The following is an 18,328-nucleotide window of genomic DNA, read 5'->3' as shown; positions in this document are numbered from 1 at the left end:
GTTTTCTTCCAGAGGTGATTTATTTTTTTTTCCATAAGGTGTTGGATCCTAGGGCAATATGCAGTTAAAACATCAATCATGCGAACTGCAAATAAAAGTATAGTTAATTAGATTGACCATTCACTTGTCCAAATTGGCCCCGAAGCTGGCTTGAAAAACTAGGTTGATTATGCTATAGTTCAGTTATTTCAGTCATATAAATCAGTTCTGAAGGAGTTGGAAGGATTTTTTTTCTTTCATCTTCTCCAAAAATTACTTTCCTGGTGCATTTCAAGTAGATTTTCTGCTTCACAGATTTAGATTTGTCCTTAAATCCAAGTGGGGAAGTGACCAAACAGATTGGTGATGCCTTGCCTGTATCATGCACAATATCTGCTAGTAGGAACGCAACTGTGGTATGGATGAAAGTAAGTAATATTTCTTGGTAATATCATACTGCTTGGGCTGACTCTTTTAGGTGTTCTATTTTTTGCATTTCATATTACAACTAAAAATGCATAGTCAGGGATAACATTTAGACACTCACACTCATATGCTCTTTCTTTCTGTGTAAGTATGGTTAAAAAAAATCAAACCACAATGCAATTTTAGAGGTACTCAAAAACAGTGTAGTAACCTTAATGGATGCTCTGAAACTTAGTATGGGACATTACTTAATTTTTGTGCATATACTAAGTAATTGCACACACACACACACAGCTATAGTTATATACATTAAGGCTAAACCATTTACAATGTATTTTAACCCACACTCATTTCACTTGACAAGATAACCCTGTGGAACATCCACAGCATTTATCAGTCACTACTGTTTAATATCTAATTTCGGTATTTCTTATCGGTACCCCTGACTATTGGTTAGTGGACAGGGAAGAGGGAACCACAGTGGATAACAGTCACATAATCTTAGGATTTTGTTTAGTTAGGAGTGTTTCAATTCTGTGTAAAATAGATAAGATAATTTTCTGTATAGCAAGTGGTTTTAAAATTCAATATTACATTTCTTTTGTTGATACAAGTTAAGCTCGTACTCTGTTGCTAGAAAAGCCCTTAATTTTTGTCATACGTGCCATGGCTCATTCATGGATCCATGTCTTGATAATAGGACAATATAAAATGACTTTGAAGCTTTTGGACCTATCATAGATCAAGTACTGCAAGTTTCCACGTCTGTTAATCCCAGATCATCTACGTCCACTGCAAGGAGTAATTATTAATTAGAAGTCCCTTAATATAAATATATTACATTTTTTATCATATTAAGTCTGCCTGACAATTCTATATGGTAAAATCATCACCCCATTTCACACATAAGGAAACTGAGTCTAAGAAGTTCACGAAATTGCTCCAAATTATAAATTCAGTAAATGGAAGAATCTGAAATAAATCTCTAATATATCTGACTCCAAAACTACAAAGGAAAAAGGAAATCTATATTTGAAAGCACAAAGTTAAGAAAAAGACACTTACAGTTTCATTAGACACAGAAGAATAGTTTTCAACTTAATTATTATCTAATAAATACATTGAGAGTTATAATTATGCCATGTGAAGTAATTAACTTTTCATTTAATCAGGATAACATCAGACTTCGATCTAGCCCATCATTTCCTAGTCTTCATTATCAAGATGCTGGAAACTATGTCTGTGAAACTGCTTTGCAAGAGGTTGAAGGTCTAAAGAAAAGAGAGTCATTGACTCTCATTGTAGAAGGTAATAAAATACTTGGGCAGCAATTCAAATTTGTCTTTGAAAATGTGATAGCTGGTTTCTTTTATGATCTTAGCTTAACATCCTATTTTAATTGTAATGATATTTTTAGGAAAACCTCAAATCAAAATGACAAAGAAAACTGATCCCAGTGGACTCTCTAAAACAATAATCTGCCATGTGGAAGGTTTTCCGAAGCCAGCCATACAGTGGACAATAACTGGCAGTGGAAGCGTCATAAACCAAGCAAGTATTTGCGTCCTTGTATTATGCTGCACTTGGTCCAAGACAAGGTTTTATTTCGGTCCTAAACTGTAGACTGTTTTTTATCAACATGAAATTTGCAGCATATTTTCAGAGGAAACTTTTGCTAAACTCTTAATTTTCCCAGAGGAAGAACATGGCTCAAGAAATCTTTTAAATCCCACAGCCATGGAGAATGAGAGAACCATTATGTTTTGCTCAGTATCTGTTTTTTTTTTTTCTTTCTTAATGTAAATTGGGTGTTCCTCCATGGTCAATAATTCTTGAAACTTGGGTGATTAACATATTAAGTTATACACTTTTTTGCATCATAAACTTACACATCTGAGAATAAATAGCCTCCTTTACTTTGCTTACCTATCACACTAAGGGATTTTTCTTCTTAAAACTGGGCCCTAGAGGTGGTGAAGAACAGTTACTGCTTGTGAATATATGGTCAGATTTGCCTGTACCATGGCTGGGGCAAGAATACGGCATGCTAAATATATAGTTCCTAGGGCAGGTCCTTCTGTATAAAAGGGGATGTAAACCAAACATTAATATTTGTTCCCTTGGAAGAAAACTGTAGTAATAGTAAGTGGGCTAAGAACTTATGAACTATACCAGTGATTTTCCCTTAATACCAGATTTTTGACCAAAGAGAATGACAATCTGTCACCTAGGGGTTCTCCTGTCACTAGGGGTTCCCAGCTGTAATCCACTGAATTGTCAATATCCTGGGTTACTGCCGTACTTCTTAATTTCATTATTCTCCACAGAAGTATTCACGTTTCCTCTTCTCAGTGGAGCCAGTCAGACTTTTTCAGAAGTACCCAGAAGTACCATTTGATTGTTTGAATTTTGAAGGCATGCATAAGCAAAGAGCTGCAGTAGCTTAATTTTAAATTAAAGTCCCAGTTCTTCCTCTGTCCAGAGAAAGTGTGCCACTGGTCTTGCTCGTACAATGCAGTTTTCAGAGCAAGGTGAATTTCGCTTCTTTCTCCTAGGAGTGATGCATCTATACCTGCACAGCTCCAGGTTTGGAAACCCCCCAAAGGAATGAGCACAAGTGAAACTAATGAGTCCTGATTTTATTAGATGTGGCAGGGACATACATGAGAGAGGGCATGTGAGAGAAGAGCATGTAGGCCCCTCAACCACGAGGAAGTACAATTTTCTTGACCCTCAATAAAGACCTGAACCATCTGAATGGCTGACAATGTGAAGAATTATTTTTAACATCAAAGATGATTTTCTTCTCCACTCTATTATTTTTGCTCTCTAGTTCAATGAAGTGATAAATGCAGCAAAAGAGAACCTTTAAGCAGTGATAATGCAGGTGTAAAAAAAGAAACATAAGCATATAAGAAATAATTGATGAATGAGGGGATACAAAGATTTAAAAGACTATCCTAGAACTGAGCAAATATATTCTGTGGTGATAAATGTGAAAAAAACAAAGACTTTTAAGAATGTCATCTGAAAATCCTAGTGGGAAGTGGGAAAATAGCGAGTGAATTTACTCTGTGTATGTAGATGATAATGCCACTCTTCACTGTCAAGGAGAAGAATTGATTCTGATCCACCAGTGATACGTTATTTTTCTTGTTCTAGGTTTGTGCTGATCCATCCTGTCTTTTATATATTTGTTTTCTCCTCAATCACGTGGTTACTGTATTATTTTACGTATACTAAATATCCCAAACCCCCTTCACTGCTAGGACTAGAAGATATCCCATATTTGTCCCAAGCATGACGCTAGTTCTTGTCCTCAAGGCGCCATGATATAGTTGAGAAAAGGCAAATAGAAAACAATACAAGACATGATGAGAAAAAACCACAAGTACGTATTTCCTTAAGTGATGTTGGACTGAAGAGTCAGGTCTTTTGGAAGAGATTAAAGTGAAATGCCCCTTAAATTGTGGAATAATTCAATGCAGTGATTGCCCTCATTAACACCGTGCAAAAATCAAGTGAATTTAGCAGTCACTGGAAAAGAACCTATCCTCTGCATTTAGCTCAGGAATATTCAGAAAACTGGTTTGATTTTCCCGTTAAGAAATCACACGCAAAAATATATGCACTTGAATATAATGGTTTAAGAAAGAAATTAATCCCAATAGTGAAGAACAATGATAAAATTCACGAATAAGAATTAAATCCATCAAATGCATTTAGGAAAAACTAGTGATTAATCACTAATTCTTTTTGAGACAAGTGCCAACATGCCAAATAGTGACTAAATCTGAGCATCTAATGAAAAAAAGAAGCTTAATTAAGAACACATTATTAGAGGTTACAATAGAACACATCAGAACTTCCATAATGGATTTACTAATCGTTTTCCTACCTGCTATAGATCTAAGCCCAAAGCTGGTCGTTCTCTAAGACCACATATAATTCTTTGCACCCCAGACAGTACCCCACTGATCCTATTCCATTAAGCATGACTCTTAACCATGCTTTTTAATACATTTCTGTTTCTAAATCCATCTTCTTCTTTTTGTAGACTGAGGAATCTCCTTATATCAATGGCAGGTATTATAGTAAAATTATCATTTCCCCTGAAGAGAATGTTACATTAACTTGTGCAGCAGAAAACCAGCTGGAGAGAACAGTAAACTCCTTGAATGTCTCAGCTAGTGAGTATTTCATTTCTGGCATTAAAAAAGTAAGAAAATTTGAAGTTATTCTTCATTAGTTTAAAATCTTCAATTCCATCTTCCTGTTCTACATTATGGTAAGTTTTATTTATTTATTTTGCATTTGGTATCATCATCATAAGGTTCTTTTTTTTTTTTTCTCCCTGGTGTCCATTCTTGTACTATCCTTGTCTTGACAGTTAAATCATTTCATGTTTTATGGATCAGAGACCTCACCCTGTATAGAAATATTTCTCAAGAACAACAGAAGATACACACTGTGTTGCTCTTATTTTATACCATGCTTTTTTTCTATCCAGAGTAGAGATAATTCAAAGATTATCTTACAATGCTTTTGTAACAGTTTTAAATGTGTTAAATTTCTGATTCTCTTTAATCTATTATTCTGCATTCCAATTCTGTGTGGTAGTCATCTTACCCTTATTTTGAACAGGAATGCCATGTTTGAAGTCATTCAGCAATTTAGTAGCAAAGCTGATAGAATGCATGAAATCTAGTTTCAGAAAACTGTTCTTTTTGTCATAATCATAGCCAAAAATCATATAAAGGAAATTATCTCAAAGAAAGTAAAAAAAAAAAAAAATCTGTCAGTGATGAAATTAAAGTAATATACATACCAATAACAGCACCAATAACTGATCACCCATCATCTTCATTTCCATTATTATGCTTATTGCTATGTCAACCCTAACTCATGACTGGCCTAGAATGTGTCTCGATTCTGGACAGGATGCTGACACTACAAGCTCCATTCTTCCGTCAGCTCGAATCTTGTGAGGTTTATTGACATTAACTGGCGAGGAATTAGTTGGAGCTAGAAAAAAATAATTGTCTAAAGATAATGGGCCTTCTAAACAGATTATGAATGCAATATAAAGGCTTGAGGAAAGAATCAAACAAATTTAACTTTAAAATAGGAGCATTGACTTCTCAGAATTCAATTTTGTGAGTATTGATTTGTCCTATCTAGGAAGAAAACCCTTCCTTTCCTTCTGAACACGTCTCTCTTTTTTATTCTAATCCACTGAGGAGTTTATTTTAGTTTTCTAGACCTTACAGAGGCTTGTTCAACATTTAGTACAGTCATTTTCAAATTGTGAGCACCTCATAAGATTCTAATTTAGTGTATATGAGAAAGTTCTGGGAATTTGTATTTTTAAAAATATCACAGGAAGTCCTGATGCAGGTCCATGAGAAAAACATTCTGTAGTTTAATATTAGATGAAAATCCATGGCTACAGTAATTTTTAAAATGGGCCAAGAGTATGACCTATTAGGGTTATTTGAAGGGCTTTTGTAAACATCACATATCTTACATCTTCAACTCTGAACCATCCCCAATTTTAACCTCTAACCACGCCCCTCCACCACCACCACCACCACTTTGAGAATTTCTCTAGTGGCAAGTTCCTTGAGGATAGAGATGCAAAATAAATTCTCCTGTGTTAGGGCAGGAGGAAAAAAGTTGAGAAACACAGCATTGTATTGAAATTGGTTCCCTTAAAAAACTAGTACTATGAAAAGGTGGTAGATAGTGGGAAAATTAATATGGATTTCGGATTAATACTATAGCTTGTCATTTGTGAAATTTTTATAGTAGATTAACGCCTTTGCAGTTTTAACTACTCTCCTTTCCTTAAAACAAGATTAATTTCTTTGTAGGGAAGTTCACGCTTTATTAAATGTAATTTTTTTTTTTACCTTATTCCTAGCTGAAGAATAGATATTTTACCTTTGAGTATTATTACATCATACTATAGTGGTAAAGGTGACTTTCATATATCAACAAATTTTGTTTTTAATTTCATATTAACATTTTTCATTTCAGTAAGTATTCCAGAACACGATGAGGGAGACGAGAGAAGTGGTAGGTACTAAGTTGCCGACTCTTCTTCCTTGACTGTCAGCTCAGGATTTATGACGTGTCATTGTAGAAGTAATTTTCTTAGCTGTCCACGATTTTGCCTTGAATTAAAATAGCAAATGAGACAAGGTAGTAAGAATGCTAAATCTTACCCTTTGAAATCACAAGTAAAGTTTGCATGTTAATCATAGTAATGAGTTTGAGTCATTTTTCATAAGAAATTATAACTAGATTGACTTATTTTCAGAAATCCTTGGCATTGCCTGTGATTGCATGAACTTCTCTTCTTTGTTGTAGATGAAAACAGAGAAAAGGTGAATGACCAAGCTAAGCTAATTGTGGGAATTGTCGTTGGTCTCCTCCTCGCTGCCCTCGTTGCTGGTGTTGTTTACTGGCTATACATGAAGAAATCAAAGTAGGTCATGAAAAAAAGTCTTCATTGTTCATTGACTGTCACTGGTACAAAAATAAAATGTATTTATTGTATGCATCCTATCTGTGCATAAAACTTGTACAGTAAAAAAATATATCTCTCCCAAATCAAGCTAAACACATTTTGCTTTCAGCTCACAGTGATCACTCCCCCAATATCAGGGGCATGAACTGGGGTGTGACTCACGTGTCCACTTATTTTTCTGAGTCACGAGTCTGAATTCAATTATTTGATTTTTGCAAAGCCTGGGTGGGATTTTTTCAAACCATACACTGCCTAAAGATCAACCGTTCTAAACCGTTTGAGATTATTGAGGAATTTGAGTGACAGGTGTCTTTGCCGTGATAAGTTTTGCCAGCAGGGAAGCAGCTGGTGTGGTAGGATTAGCTTGCTGCCACCCCTTTTCCTATACCAGTTATACTCCTTACAAGGACCTAATTCAGAAAAATGTTCATCATAATTTTATCTCAAATTTAAAAGAAAATGATTAGACAGTACACCAAGACTATTTAAAAATATATGTTCAGTGGTGATTTAGATTAAAAATTGAGTCATAATAATATTGATAGTATGAAACTTACATCTAACAGTGGCTTATAATGCAAATCAGATTAGTGAATGTTCTTTACACACGCATATGCCTGGAAGTCCTCACTGCACCACTCCCATCCCCATATTTAGATGCAATGGGGCAGGGGTGGGGTTCTACCATATGTGGTTTTTTTTTAAGTTCCATTGGTGATTCTGTGGCATACCCCTGGTTTCAATAGAAGCTTTAAGCTTCCTTATCTTGTAAATGAAGAAATAAATTTTTGCCAAGGGATGTGGATATTTAGTGGCAACTTTAGACTTAATTTTATATTTTCTTGGTTTCCCATATAACCTCTAACAATACAGGTATGTTAACTCAAAAGAAATTCAAAGGAAAAAGTAGACTCAAATCAGGAACCCCGACCTCACCCTATAAAAATGTCCATTCAATAAAATGATATTGTACAAAATAGATGTTTTGAGATGACAGTAGTAGTAGCTCAGAAATTTTAAGGTCACACAAAAATAGGAGTATGTATTTAGCTCTATTCTTAGTGTTTTCATGTATTTAATCTTCACAAAGCATCTATGAAGTGGATACTAAAACTCATATTTTACTTTTGAAAAAAATTGAGGCAGAGAAAGATTACATGACTTGCTAGTAAGAAGCAGAATTGTTATTTGATTGAAGGCAGTTATGTTCTAGTTTCTTTGCACATAATCACTAGGCCTTCCTCTCATTATGCTTTACTTTCTCTGCCTTTGCCACATAAGGTAGATGCATTTTTCCTGTTGAGTGTCATGGTTGATGTACATGTCTGCTCTCACACTGGGGCATACCACTTGTTCTAGTTTGCTCGCTGCCGGAATGCAATATACCAGAAACAGACTGATTTTTAAAAAGGGGAATTTAATAAGTTGGTAGTTTACAGTTCTAAGGCTGAGAAAATGTCCCAATTAAAACAAATCTATAGAAATGTCCAATCTAAGGCATCCAGGGAAAGATACCTTGGTTCAAGAAGACCGATGAAGTTCAGGGTTTCTTTCTCAAGTGAAAGGGCACGTGGCAAACACAGTCAAAGTTTCTCTCATCTGGAAAGGCACGTGGTGAACACGGTCAGGGTTCCTCTCTCATCTGGAAGGGCACATGGCAAGCATGGTGTCATCTGCTAGCTTCTTCTCCTGGCTTCCTGTTTCATGGAGCTCCCCAGGAGGCATTTTCCTTCTCCATCTCCAAAGGTAGCTGGCTGGTGGACTATGCTTCTCATGGCTATGTCATTCCACTCTGCTCTCTCTGACTTGCTCTCTTTCTCCAAAATGTTTCCTCTTTTATAGAACTTCAGAAACTAATCAAGACCCACCCAAATTGATGGAGACATACCTTCAGCTAATCCAGTTTAACAACCACTCTTGATTAAATCTCATCTCCAGGGAGATGATCTGATTACAGTTTCAAACATATAGTGCTAAACAAGGATTAGAAGAAGCGGCTGACTTTACAAAATGGGACTAGGATTAAAACATGGCTTTTCTAGGGTCCATAAATCATTTCCAATCAGCACACCACTCCTGATTATGGCACTTCATACCACATTCTCAGGCAATCCCCACCATCACTTGGTGACAATTGTTATTTTCCTCAATGATTATTTTACCTGCAAACACTTCACATGTGTTTGTGCCCATCATCTCCATGGAAAATTTAGAAAACAACCTGTATCACATAAGTGAAAGGAAATACAAAGTGTTGCCCATAGGCAATGTCTATCTTTTGGAAATTTTCCTATTTATATAAACCTCCTGATGATCAGAGTCTGATCCTCCTTTTATAATTTTTACAAATTGAACAGCTTGGGCTCTAGATTAGATCCATTTTGTTTACATAACAGTTCTGATGTACCTCAAAGTTATCACAGTCCTTAAAAGAATGAAAATAAAATTTCCCTCTATCCTGAAATTTAGCTGAAAAATAAAGTGCAGTCCTCTACATCATGATGAAATGCTTGTTAAGTTTTTGGAGCACCCCATCCCCACCCCCAGCCTCTAACCATCCTGTTCTCTTTGCTGGTATCTCATCAGACATGGTTTGTCTTTCTGTGAATAGAAAAAAAAAAAATCGATGTTTTTTTTTTCCTTCAGTTACCTCATTGGTTATTACCATATGGTGACCCAAAATTAAAACCATGGATAAATAAGTGCTGTATGCTTGGCTACATAGCATCTTTAGGTTAAGGCTTCATGGATTTCTTTTTACGTACCTCACTAAATTAAGTGCAATATTTATCATCTGACTTGAATATCCATCAAAATAACTGTTATTTCATTGAAAAGTGCACCCACTCTGATAAAGTAAATAACTATCGGTAATCAAAGTAATAAACTGCAGTTCTCATCAGAAGCATCAAATTGGTTTTTATTTTAAGTTTTTTTTTGTTTAAAGAAATATGGAATGCTTCATGAATTTGTGTATCATCCTGTGCAGGGACCATGCTAATCTTCTCCGTATCATTCTGATTTTAGTATATGTGCCACTGAAGCAAGCACCAAAGTGTTTTTATTTAGAATTTGTGGAACGTTTCAGATTTGCTAAGTGCTTGACGTTCCTGATTAGTTATTCCCTGTTAGTGCCCTAAGAGGTGAGCCAGCATTTTAGCAATGTGAGTTAGAATGGTTAACCCCTTAGCCACTTATCCAGAATATGTGCAGATTCATAATAAGTGCTTTCAAGTTAAAAATTGCCAAGCCATTTTTGGATCTACCATACTATCTTTCCTTATTCTCTTCCAGATAATTCCTTCAACTTTAAAAATTATATGAGGATTTCATTTATTTTTTTATTGTGAAAAAATAGCATATCTACAAAAAAGCAATGCGTTTCAAAGCACACCATAACAGTTAGTTGTAGAACAGATTTCAGAGTTTGGTATGGGTTACAGTACCACAATTTTGGTTTTTCTTTCTAGCTGCTCCAAGATACTGGAGACTAACAGAAATAGCAATATAATAATCCAGAGCTATATTCATTTGTTAAATCCTATCTTCTCTGTTTTTCCTTTGTCTTCTCCTTTGATCTTTCTCCCAATCTTTGGGGTATTTGGGCTATGCCCAATCTAACTTTTTCACGTTGATAATATGGGATAGTGGGATGAAACTAATTGATGTTCTGGAGAGGCTGGTCCCTCTGGGTTTCAGGACTTATCTGGCCTAGGAACCCATCTGGAGGTTTTAGATTTCTGGAAAGTAACCATAGAGTGTGGAACCTTTGTAGAATCTCAGATAAAGCCCTAAGTGTTCTTTAGGGTTGACAGGAATGGTTTTGGTTAGGGTTTGGCAAACCATAGTAAATAGCAATATCTACCTGAAGCTTGTTATTAATAGTAGCTTCTTGACTCTATTTGAACTCTCTCTCAACCACTGATACCTTATTAGTTGCAATTCTTTTCCCCATTTTGGTCAGGAAGGCATTGTCAATACCACAGTACCAGGGCCAGGTTCATCCCTGGCAGTCATATCCCATGTTGCCAGGGAGACTTTCAGCCCTCGATGTTATGTCCATGTATGAGGAGGATAATGATTTCCTTGAGAGTTGGGCTTAAAGAGAGAGAGAGGTGTACATACATATACATACTATATCTAAAAGAAATCAAAGAATATCTATATAAGTGGAGGACATTCCCTGCTCATGGATAGGAAGGTTAAATGTAGTTAAGATGCCAATTCTATCCAAATTGACCTACTAAATAAATTCAACGCAATATCAATCAAAATTCCAACAACATAACTTGGAGACTTGGAAAAGCTAGTTATCAATTTTATTTGGATTAGTATGTGTCTTGGAGTAGGCCTATTGGGATAATATTTTTATCTATTTGGGGATTGTTCTATTTGGGGTTTGTGGGGATTCTTTGATTTGCAAATTTGTCTTTTATAAGGGTTGGGAGGTTTCCACCATTGTCTCAACTAATCTTCCAAGCCCTTTATTCTTCTCCTTCTGGGGCACTGATGAGTCTTTTATTTGTGTGCTTTGTGGTGCTTGTTCATCATTTCCCCTGAGATCCAATTCAAATTTTTTTAATTCCTTCGTGCATTCAAAATCAATTGTCCTGTCCTCTAATTTATTTATTCTTTCCTCTGCCTCTTCAAATGTGCTGTATGTTTCTAATATATTTTTTATTTGGTCTACCATGTCTTTCATCTCTGTGATATCTGCTAATTTTTTTTATTCTTTCAAATTCTTCTTTATTCTCTTCTTGTGTCCTCTTAATCTCTTTTATGTCATTAGCCAACCCACTGAATTTATTTAGTGTAGTTGTTTGAACATCTTCGATTGTTTTTTCCAAGGTTTGTGTTTCCTCCAGTGTTTTAATTTGGTCATTAGGCCGGACTATATCTGTCTGCATCTTCAAATGCTTTCTGACTTTCTGTTGTCTTTGAAGCGTTTGATTATTGTGATAAGATTACTTTGGAAGTTGATTTCTCCAGGTAGTCTAATGTTTTGTATTTGTGGGGTGGGTGTGGGACAGGAAGCATGGTGTGGGGCAGGGCACAGCCATTGGGTGGTAGGCGCAGGGCAGGGGTACTATGCTGATGCCTGGGAGCATAGGTTGTGGGACATGGAGTTGTGAGAGGTGGCATGGGGACCGTGGGAGTGGGCTGCAGCTCGAGCAGACCTTGAAGCTTCAGGGCAGGGCACAGTGTGTGGAACATGGAGGCAGAGAGTGGTGGGAAGCAGATCTGAGGGCTGTGTGGATGTGTAGGGTGCAGGGGGGTTATGCAGTAGGGGGGATGGCAGTGGGAGGCTATGGCATGGGGGTGTGTAGGAGCCAGTGCACAGGCAGGGTGTGGGTGCCTGTGGGTCAAAGGGATCAGGGAGTGGGGTTTGGAGACCAGAAGTCAGGGTGCAGGAGGATGAGATGTGGGTGTGTGTGCGGGTAGAGCAGTTGGTTGGAGGTGCTCGGGTGGAGGGCTGGGGCACGATTATGGTGGTGTGGGGGGCAGGGTGCACAGAGTGAGGCACTTCTGTATGGGGTGGTGAGGCGTGGATGTGCAGTGGTGGGGAGACAAGGGCGGGGCTTCACACAAGCATGCATGGTAGAGGGGGCGGAGTGCAGGCTCGAGGGGGCGGGGCATGGATGTGTACAAGGCGAGGATGCACCCCTGGGTGGGGGTGCTTGGGTCATGGGTGGGCAGGTTGCAGGTTACGGGGAGGGGGGCACAAGTTAACAGGGGACACGCGTAGGTGTGGTACCGTCAATGAATGAAGCTTGTTTTAGTTCCTAGTCCTCCCTTCCCTCCGTGGACTCTTGAGGGCTCCGTGCCTCCATTTGGTAGGGGGTGCATCAGGTTCTCTGCACCAGCTGGATGGTCTCCAGTTCTGTGCATCTCAATCCCTCAGCTTTTGCATCCAGAGACCTCCCTGTGTGGTACAGAAGACCCTCTCTGGTGATTTGCACCCTGGAATCGCTGTCCTGGTCCTTTTTCTGTCACTTCTCTAGTTCTTCCTTGGAGCAGGGGTGAACTCAGCCTATCCTATTCTGCCATCTTCCTGAAAGTTGAGTGTTTCATTTCTATCATTAGCTAATTCATCACAATCTGACATGGATATGAGAGTTTTAATAAAGATATGGCCCAGACTTTTCACCCAGATAACTAAAGAACCATATTCTGATGTTTACTGCTCTGCAAAATGATATTATCAACAAACTTATTGAGTCACCTATTCCTTTAAGAAACTTTTAGAAATAATTACATTATAAGTCAAAATTTTTATTAAACAGCCTCATGGATCTAACTAAGCAATGATGTTTTAGCAACATTTAGGGGAACTTTTTCTGATTTGGCAATTTAAAAAGCTCTGGTAAGAGATGACAGAGAGAATATTTTCTTTCTAAGTAGGATTTAAGAGTACGTTTGTAAATGTTACTAGTGGCTGCTCAGCTAACATGCGCTCCTTACTCCACTGAAAAGAGCTATTATTTTTATCTCTATTTCATGTATGGAGAACTGCGGAAAGGAATGCTTAGCAGTCATGTTCTTTTCCCATTGTGATATGGTATATTATGGCAGAGTAAGGGCTGGTGACCCCTCTACTGCATTCATCCATACAACTTCTCACTGGAAGTTCTTTAAAACTAAAGATTAATAATATTAAGAATAGATGACTTTGATAATTTCCCATATGTGTAGGTTATTAACTGGCAGTGCCAGCAAAGAGTATTAATTAAGTCCACTCCATGCCTGGCTATTTAACAGGTCAGAGGATATTAATGAACTAGAGTTAATTTAATGATTTTTAAAAATTATATTTTTCATTTATCTCTACTCTGTCCTCCAAACATCTTTTTTAGCTCTGCAGGAAGTTAAATGATACTACTTGAGTTCCAAACCCTCCCCACATAACTTACAGCACATGAACTAATGAAAACTTAGAAGAGTTGTTAAGGAAAAATGTAAAGTCAGGATGATTTAGCCACAAATTCTTCAGAAGCTTATTAAAACCATAATTTCCAGGTAGGTTGTATATATGAGACCCCCTAACCACCATGTGTCTTATTACTCAAATGAGGGCAAGCATTAACCAGATATTTGTAATCTCAAAATATTCACTGTGTGAATCTTGGCTACTTACCAAGATATTTATCATTTTTAATGAAAATTATTGTATAACATATGAACATTGTATAAAATATGAATAATCTAAAAATCACAAATAATCTATGTTAGCTTGGCTTATATAATATATAATGTTATAGTAGTTTCTAAAAAAAAATAAAAAACAAAAAACAGAGACCATAATTGGCCAGAAGGACTAAAGAGAACTTCCCTGTAACACTGAAACCTCAAGTGTTACATTAAGCCTATCAAGTACTTTCCCATTAGTATCTCTTGATATGTGGAACATGATCTTGCAAGAAAGTTGATTTTAACTGAAATTCAATTTTCTGATCATTGTTCATTCTAAAATCAAAAACATGTCTTCATGAGAAAGGAAGCACTCCCTCTGAATAAATTGAATAGATGATAAGATAGTGCTAAAGGATCATTTATAGCACATTCTCAATGACTTCCCCATTTATCCCTACATGAATATCTACTATTCTCCAGGATACATGCTTTTTATGCTATTACTGAAATCCTTAAGAGCTTTACTAATGTGAATACAATCAACCCCCTTTCATAGAAGGCCCAGTGATATTAACCTGCCCAGTTTATCACAAGTAACATCTTACTCCAAATTCCATACAATTTCAAGTATACTTTGTTGCCTCACCAAGACTTCTTTGGAAATAAAATTTAAGCTCAGACCTTGATTGCCTGCCAGCATTTGATACAGTGCTGTTGAGGTAGGCTTGTGCTCTAAAGTACACAGTTGATGTGTCTCTCTACTAGTTTTAGAAGCTTAGCTAAGTCATGTTTTGGCTTCTGTTTCCCTGCCCATAGGCTGGCAGGCAACCAGGAAAGGAAGAAAAGAAAATGCTCCATTGTCCTACCAAGCCATAAATAACAGAGTGGACTAGAGAGGAAATAGTATAATACAGAAATGCTGGAGTCTCAGCTAGTCAATCACAGGGTCATTGGCCACTCAAAGGGCAGTCCAAGCCGTCACCCTGTCCTCTCCTACTGCTTGTAACCTGAAACTTTTCCAGAGGACTGGGCCTGCATCAAAATGTAATGTTTTCAATGTTTCATTTTGTTTTAAATCTCCTCTTGCTGTCTGCATATATGCATTTCATTTTAATTTTTAAAATTCCAAGCATTTGTTGTGAAAGGAAGACCTTTTTCCTCAGCACCTACCTGCATGAATGCCAATATTCCCTGCCTTAAGGAAACATTTTTGACTATGATACTGAATGCAGGCAGGTGACCTACTGCTTTTATGCATATTCTGATTAAATACATTTTTTTCTATCTCCCAATCTTTTACCGAATCATGGGTCCCCACATTCACAATTGGCCTTCATAGAAAAGGCATTTTCCAATTTTTACTGAAGTCATAAGGATTCCCTATTTTAGTGAAGAATTTCTTTGGAGTTTTTTCTGAAAGAGTTTATTATCTTCTTAAATATTTGATAAATTTCATTGGTGAAAGCATCAGAGGATGGAGTTTTTTTTTGAGAAGTTGTTTAAAAATATATATATGTGATTTCAATTTTTTAATGGAGATAAGGTTGTTTCTTCTTGAATAAGTTTTGTTAAGTTTTTCAAAGAATGTGTCCATTTTATTTAAATTATTGACATTTTGCAGAAAAATATTGTTTATAGGATTCTCTTATTTTGCTGTCTGTCAGTTCTGTTGTAATAAGACCTTTTTATTTTCTTATATCATTAATTTGTATTTTCTTTCCCTGCTCATTCTTACTAGGGATTTGTCAATTTTTAAAATGATTTCAAAGAACTAACTTTTTGCTTTCTCTTTTCCTTCATTGTTTCTTTTCAACTTTATTTTTCACATGTATTAATTCTTTTCATCTATTTATTTCAAGCTTAATTTACTCTTTTTTCTCTACTTTCTGAATGTAAAACTTAGATTATAAGTAAAATATAAAGCAATACAAAATAAAAATATATAAAGCAATACACCAAGCTCAAGGTAAAAATTTAGCCTTTTTTCTCATGACACAAATATTTAAACTATCATTTTCCCTCTCAGCACTGTTAGCTGAATCCATAAATTTCAATATATTGTATTTTCATATTCATTCCATTCACAATATTTTGTATTCTTGTGATTTCCTCTTTGGACCAATATAAATAGAAATAAGTTGTTTAAAATCCAAAGATTCCTAATTTGATTCTGTTTTGTTGAAATAACGTTCTCTCTAAACATTTAGTCTTTTAGAATACATTGAGATTTACTTTTTGACCTAGTTTTTCCTAGTGCATGTTCCATGCGCACTTGAAAAAAAAATGTATTCTATGATTAATGGTTTTAATGTTCTATAAATGTCAATAAGGTAGTTCATTGTTTTTTTAATCTTCTTATCCTTACAAGGTTTTTTCAAATAATATATCACTTCATATATAATACAAAAATGTTAGAAATATACACTCCCATTTCCCCTTTACATATTTTGTGCTATTATTATATATATTATGTCTATATATTTATAAATCTCACAGTATGTTATTATTTTATACCTAAATGTCAGTTTTTTCCAAAAATTAATTATAGTAAGGAGATGTATTTTATATTTCACCTACGTGATTCACCTTTCCCACACTCTATTTTTTATGGATCTGAAATTTGGTTGGTAACAGTTTAGTTCAGCCTGAAGAACTTCCTTAACATTACTTATTGTTGCATGTCTATTGCTAATATAGTCCCTGAAATTTGGTTTTTCCAAATATATTCTTATTTTATTTACAATTTTGTTGGATATTTTTGCTGGTACAGAATTTCAGGTTGACACTGTAAAAAATTCTGTGAATTTTAAGATGTTGTTCCATTATTTCCTAGCCTGTATTGTTTTTCTTGAAAAGTCATTGATCATTCTTTTTCACTCCTTTTCAGAAGTTTGAGTATTATATACCTCTGTGGCATTTTCTTGCATTTTGGTTGCCTAGGGTGTTTTTAATTCTGTTAATCCCTGGATATATAGTTTTCAAAAATTTGGAAAAAAGTTAGTCGATATTTCTTCAAATACTTTTATCCCATCAAATGCTACTTTATAGATATTACTACTTGATGTTCCTCAGCTTAAACTCTATTCATTTTTTAAAATCGTTTTTCCAATCTGTTCATTTTTAAGCCTTTTCTTTCTCTATTGGCTTCATTTTGAATGAGTTCTACATTTTCATTGATTTCTTCTCTATTTCAATGTCTGGGTTAGTAAACCCACACAATGAATTAATAATTTCTGGTCTGTGTTTTTCAGTTCTAGATGTTCAACTTTTTTCTTCTAATCTTCCCTTCCTCTCAGTATTCAGTTTCAGAGGCTAGAAGGCTCGCTTCCTTCCAGGGTCAGTAGCATTCTGGCCGGCAGGTAACCCTTGGGTTTCTTGGATTTCTGATCACCTTGCCTTTTTCTTTCAGCCTCCACTGACTTTCGGCTTCTCGCTCTCCTCCATGGTTTCTTCCTGTAAGGCTTCCAGTAATAGGATTAAGGCCTCAGTAATCCTTATTCAGTTGGCCACAGCTGAACTAAAATTGACGTCTTCCGGAGGTCTTATTTACAATAAATTCACACCTACAGGAATGGGACTAAGAGTGATAACATGAAAAAAAAAAAAAAAGATTAAAAGCATGTTTTTTTTTTTCCCGTGGGGCATATAATTCAATTTACCATACCCCTTTTAGTTTAGTTTTGCTCGTGTTCTTATTAGGCATTTATACTTTTATAACTGCTATTACTTCTTGGGGTACTGAACCCTGTACAATTATGAAATGTCTCATCTCTGATAATAAGCCTTTCCTTGAATTTTACATTGTGTGATGTTCATAGATCTGCAACAGTTTTCATATGTCTTCTGTTTTACACATATATCTTTTTCTGTACTTTTATTTTCAATTATCTGTACCTTTATAATTAAGGTGCACCTCAAATAGAGTGACGATCAGTAAACTATCATCCTGGCTGCTGCCTGATTTTGTATATAATGTTTTATTGGAATATAGCTATTCTAATTTGTTTACATACTGTCTATGTTGTTTGTGTGCTGCAACAGTGGAGTTGAGTAGGTGGAACCTAAAGTAAAGGGCCTGCAAGCCTTTAATATTTACTATCTGGCCCTTTGAGGAAATGTTTACTAAATTTGGGGATTTAGCCTTTAGTTGCATGTTGCTTGTTTGTACAGTTTGACAACCTCTGTCTTTTAATTGGAATATTATGCCCAATTACATTTAAAATCATTGTTGATACGGTTACATTTAAGACCACCGTCTTC

At 35.9% G+C, this 18,328-nt stretch overlaps 1 protein-coding gene, 1 long non-coding RNA gene and 1 other non-coding gene across 4 annotated transcripts in view; 1 reads left to right on the top strand and 2 right to left on the bottom strand.

Moving 5' to 3' along the window:
• The window catches only part of LOC143648443 (uncharacterized), a 61,990-nt gene that overhangs the window by 18,972 nt on the left and 24,690 nt on the right, over positions 1-18,328 (bottom strand). The gene's annotated exons all lie outside the window — the stretch shown is intronic.
• The window catches only part of ALCAM (activated leukocyte cell adhesion molecule), a 198,811-nt gene that overhangs the window by 179,013 nt on the left and 1,470 nt on the right, over positions 1-18,328 (top strand). The window contains exons 9-14 of one of the 2 annotated variants that reach the window (XM_077118503.1): positions 295-407; positions 1,578-1,713; positions 1,823-1,956; positions 4,463-4,595; positions 6,445-6,483; positions 6,778-6,895. In XM_077118503.1, the coding sequence (XP_076974618.1) occupies positions 295-407; positions 1,578-1,713; positions 1,823-1,956; positions 4,463-4,595; positions 6,445-6,483; positions 6,778-6,895 (673 nt within the window). The remainder of the gene's footprint in view (positions 1-294; positions 408-1,577; positions 1,714-1,822; positions 1,957-4,462; positions 4,596-6,444; positions 6,484-6,777; positions 6,896-18,328) is intronic. The other variant, XM_077118504.1, reaches the window with a different exon arrangement.
• LOC143648970 (U6 spliceosomal RNA) lies at positions 9,883-9,988 on the bottom strand. Its single transcript, XR_013158863.1, has one exon. It is a non-coding gene; the product is annotated as a U6 spliceosomal RNA (small nuclear RNA).

The sequence above is a fragment of the Tamandua tetradactyla genome, chromosome 10, assembly GCF_023851605.1.
Source record: "Tamandua tetradactyla isolate mTamTet1 chromosome 10, mTamTet1.pri, whole genome shotgun sequence".
In the NCBI taxonomy this organism is placed as follows: Eukaryota; Metazoa; Chordata; class Mammalia; order Pilosa; family Myrmecophagidae; genus Tamandua; species Tamandua tetradactyla.
The sequence above is the reverse complement of the archived record's forward strand: the minus strand, read 5'-3'. Positions and strand labels throughout refer to the sequence as shown.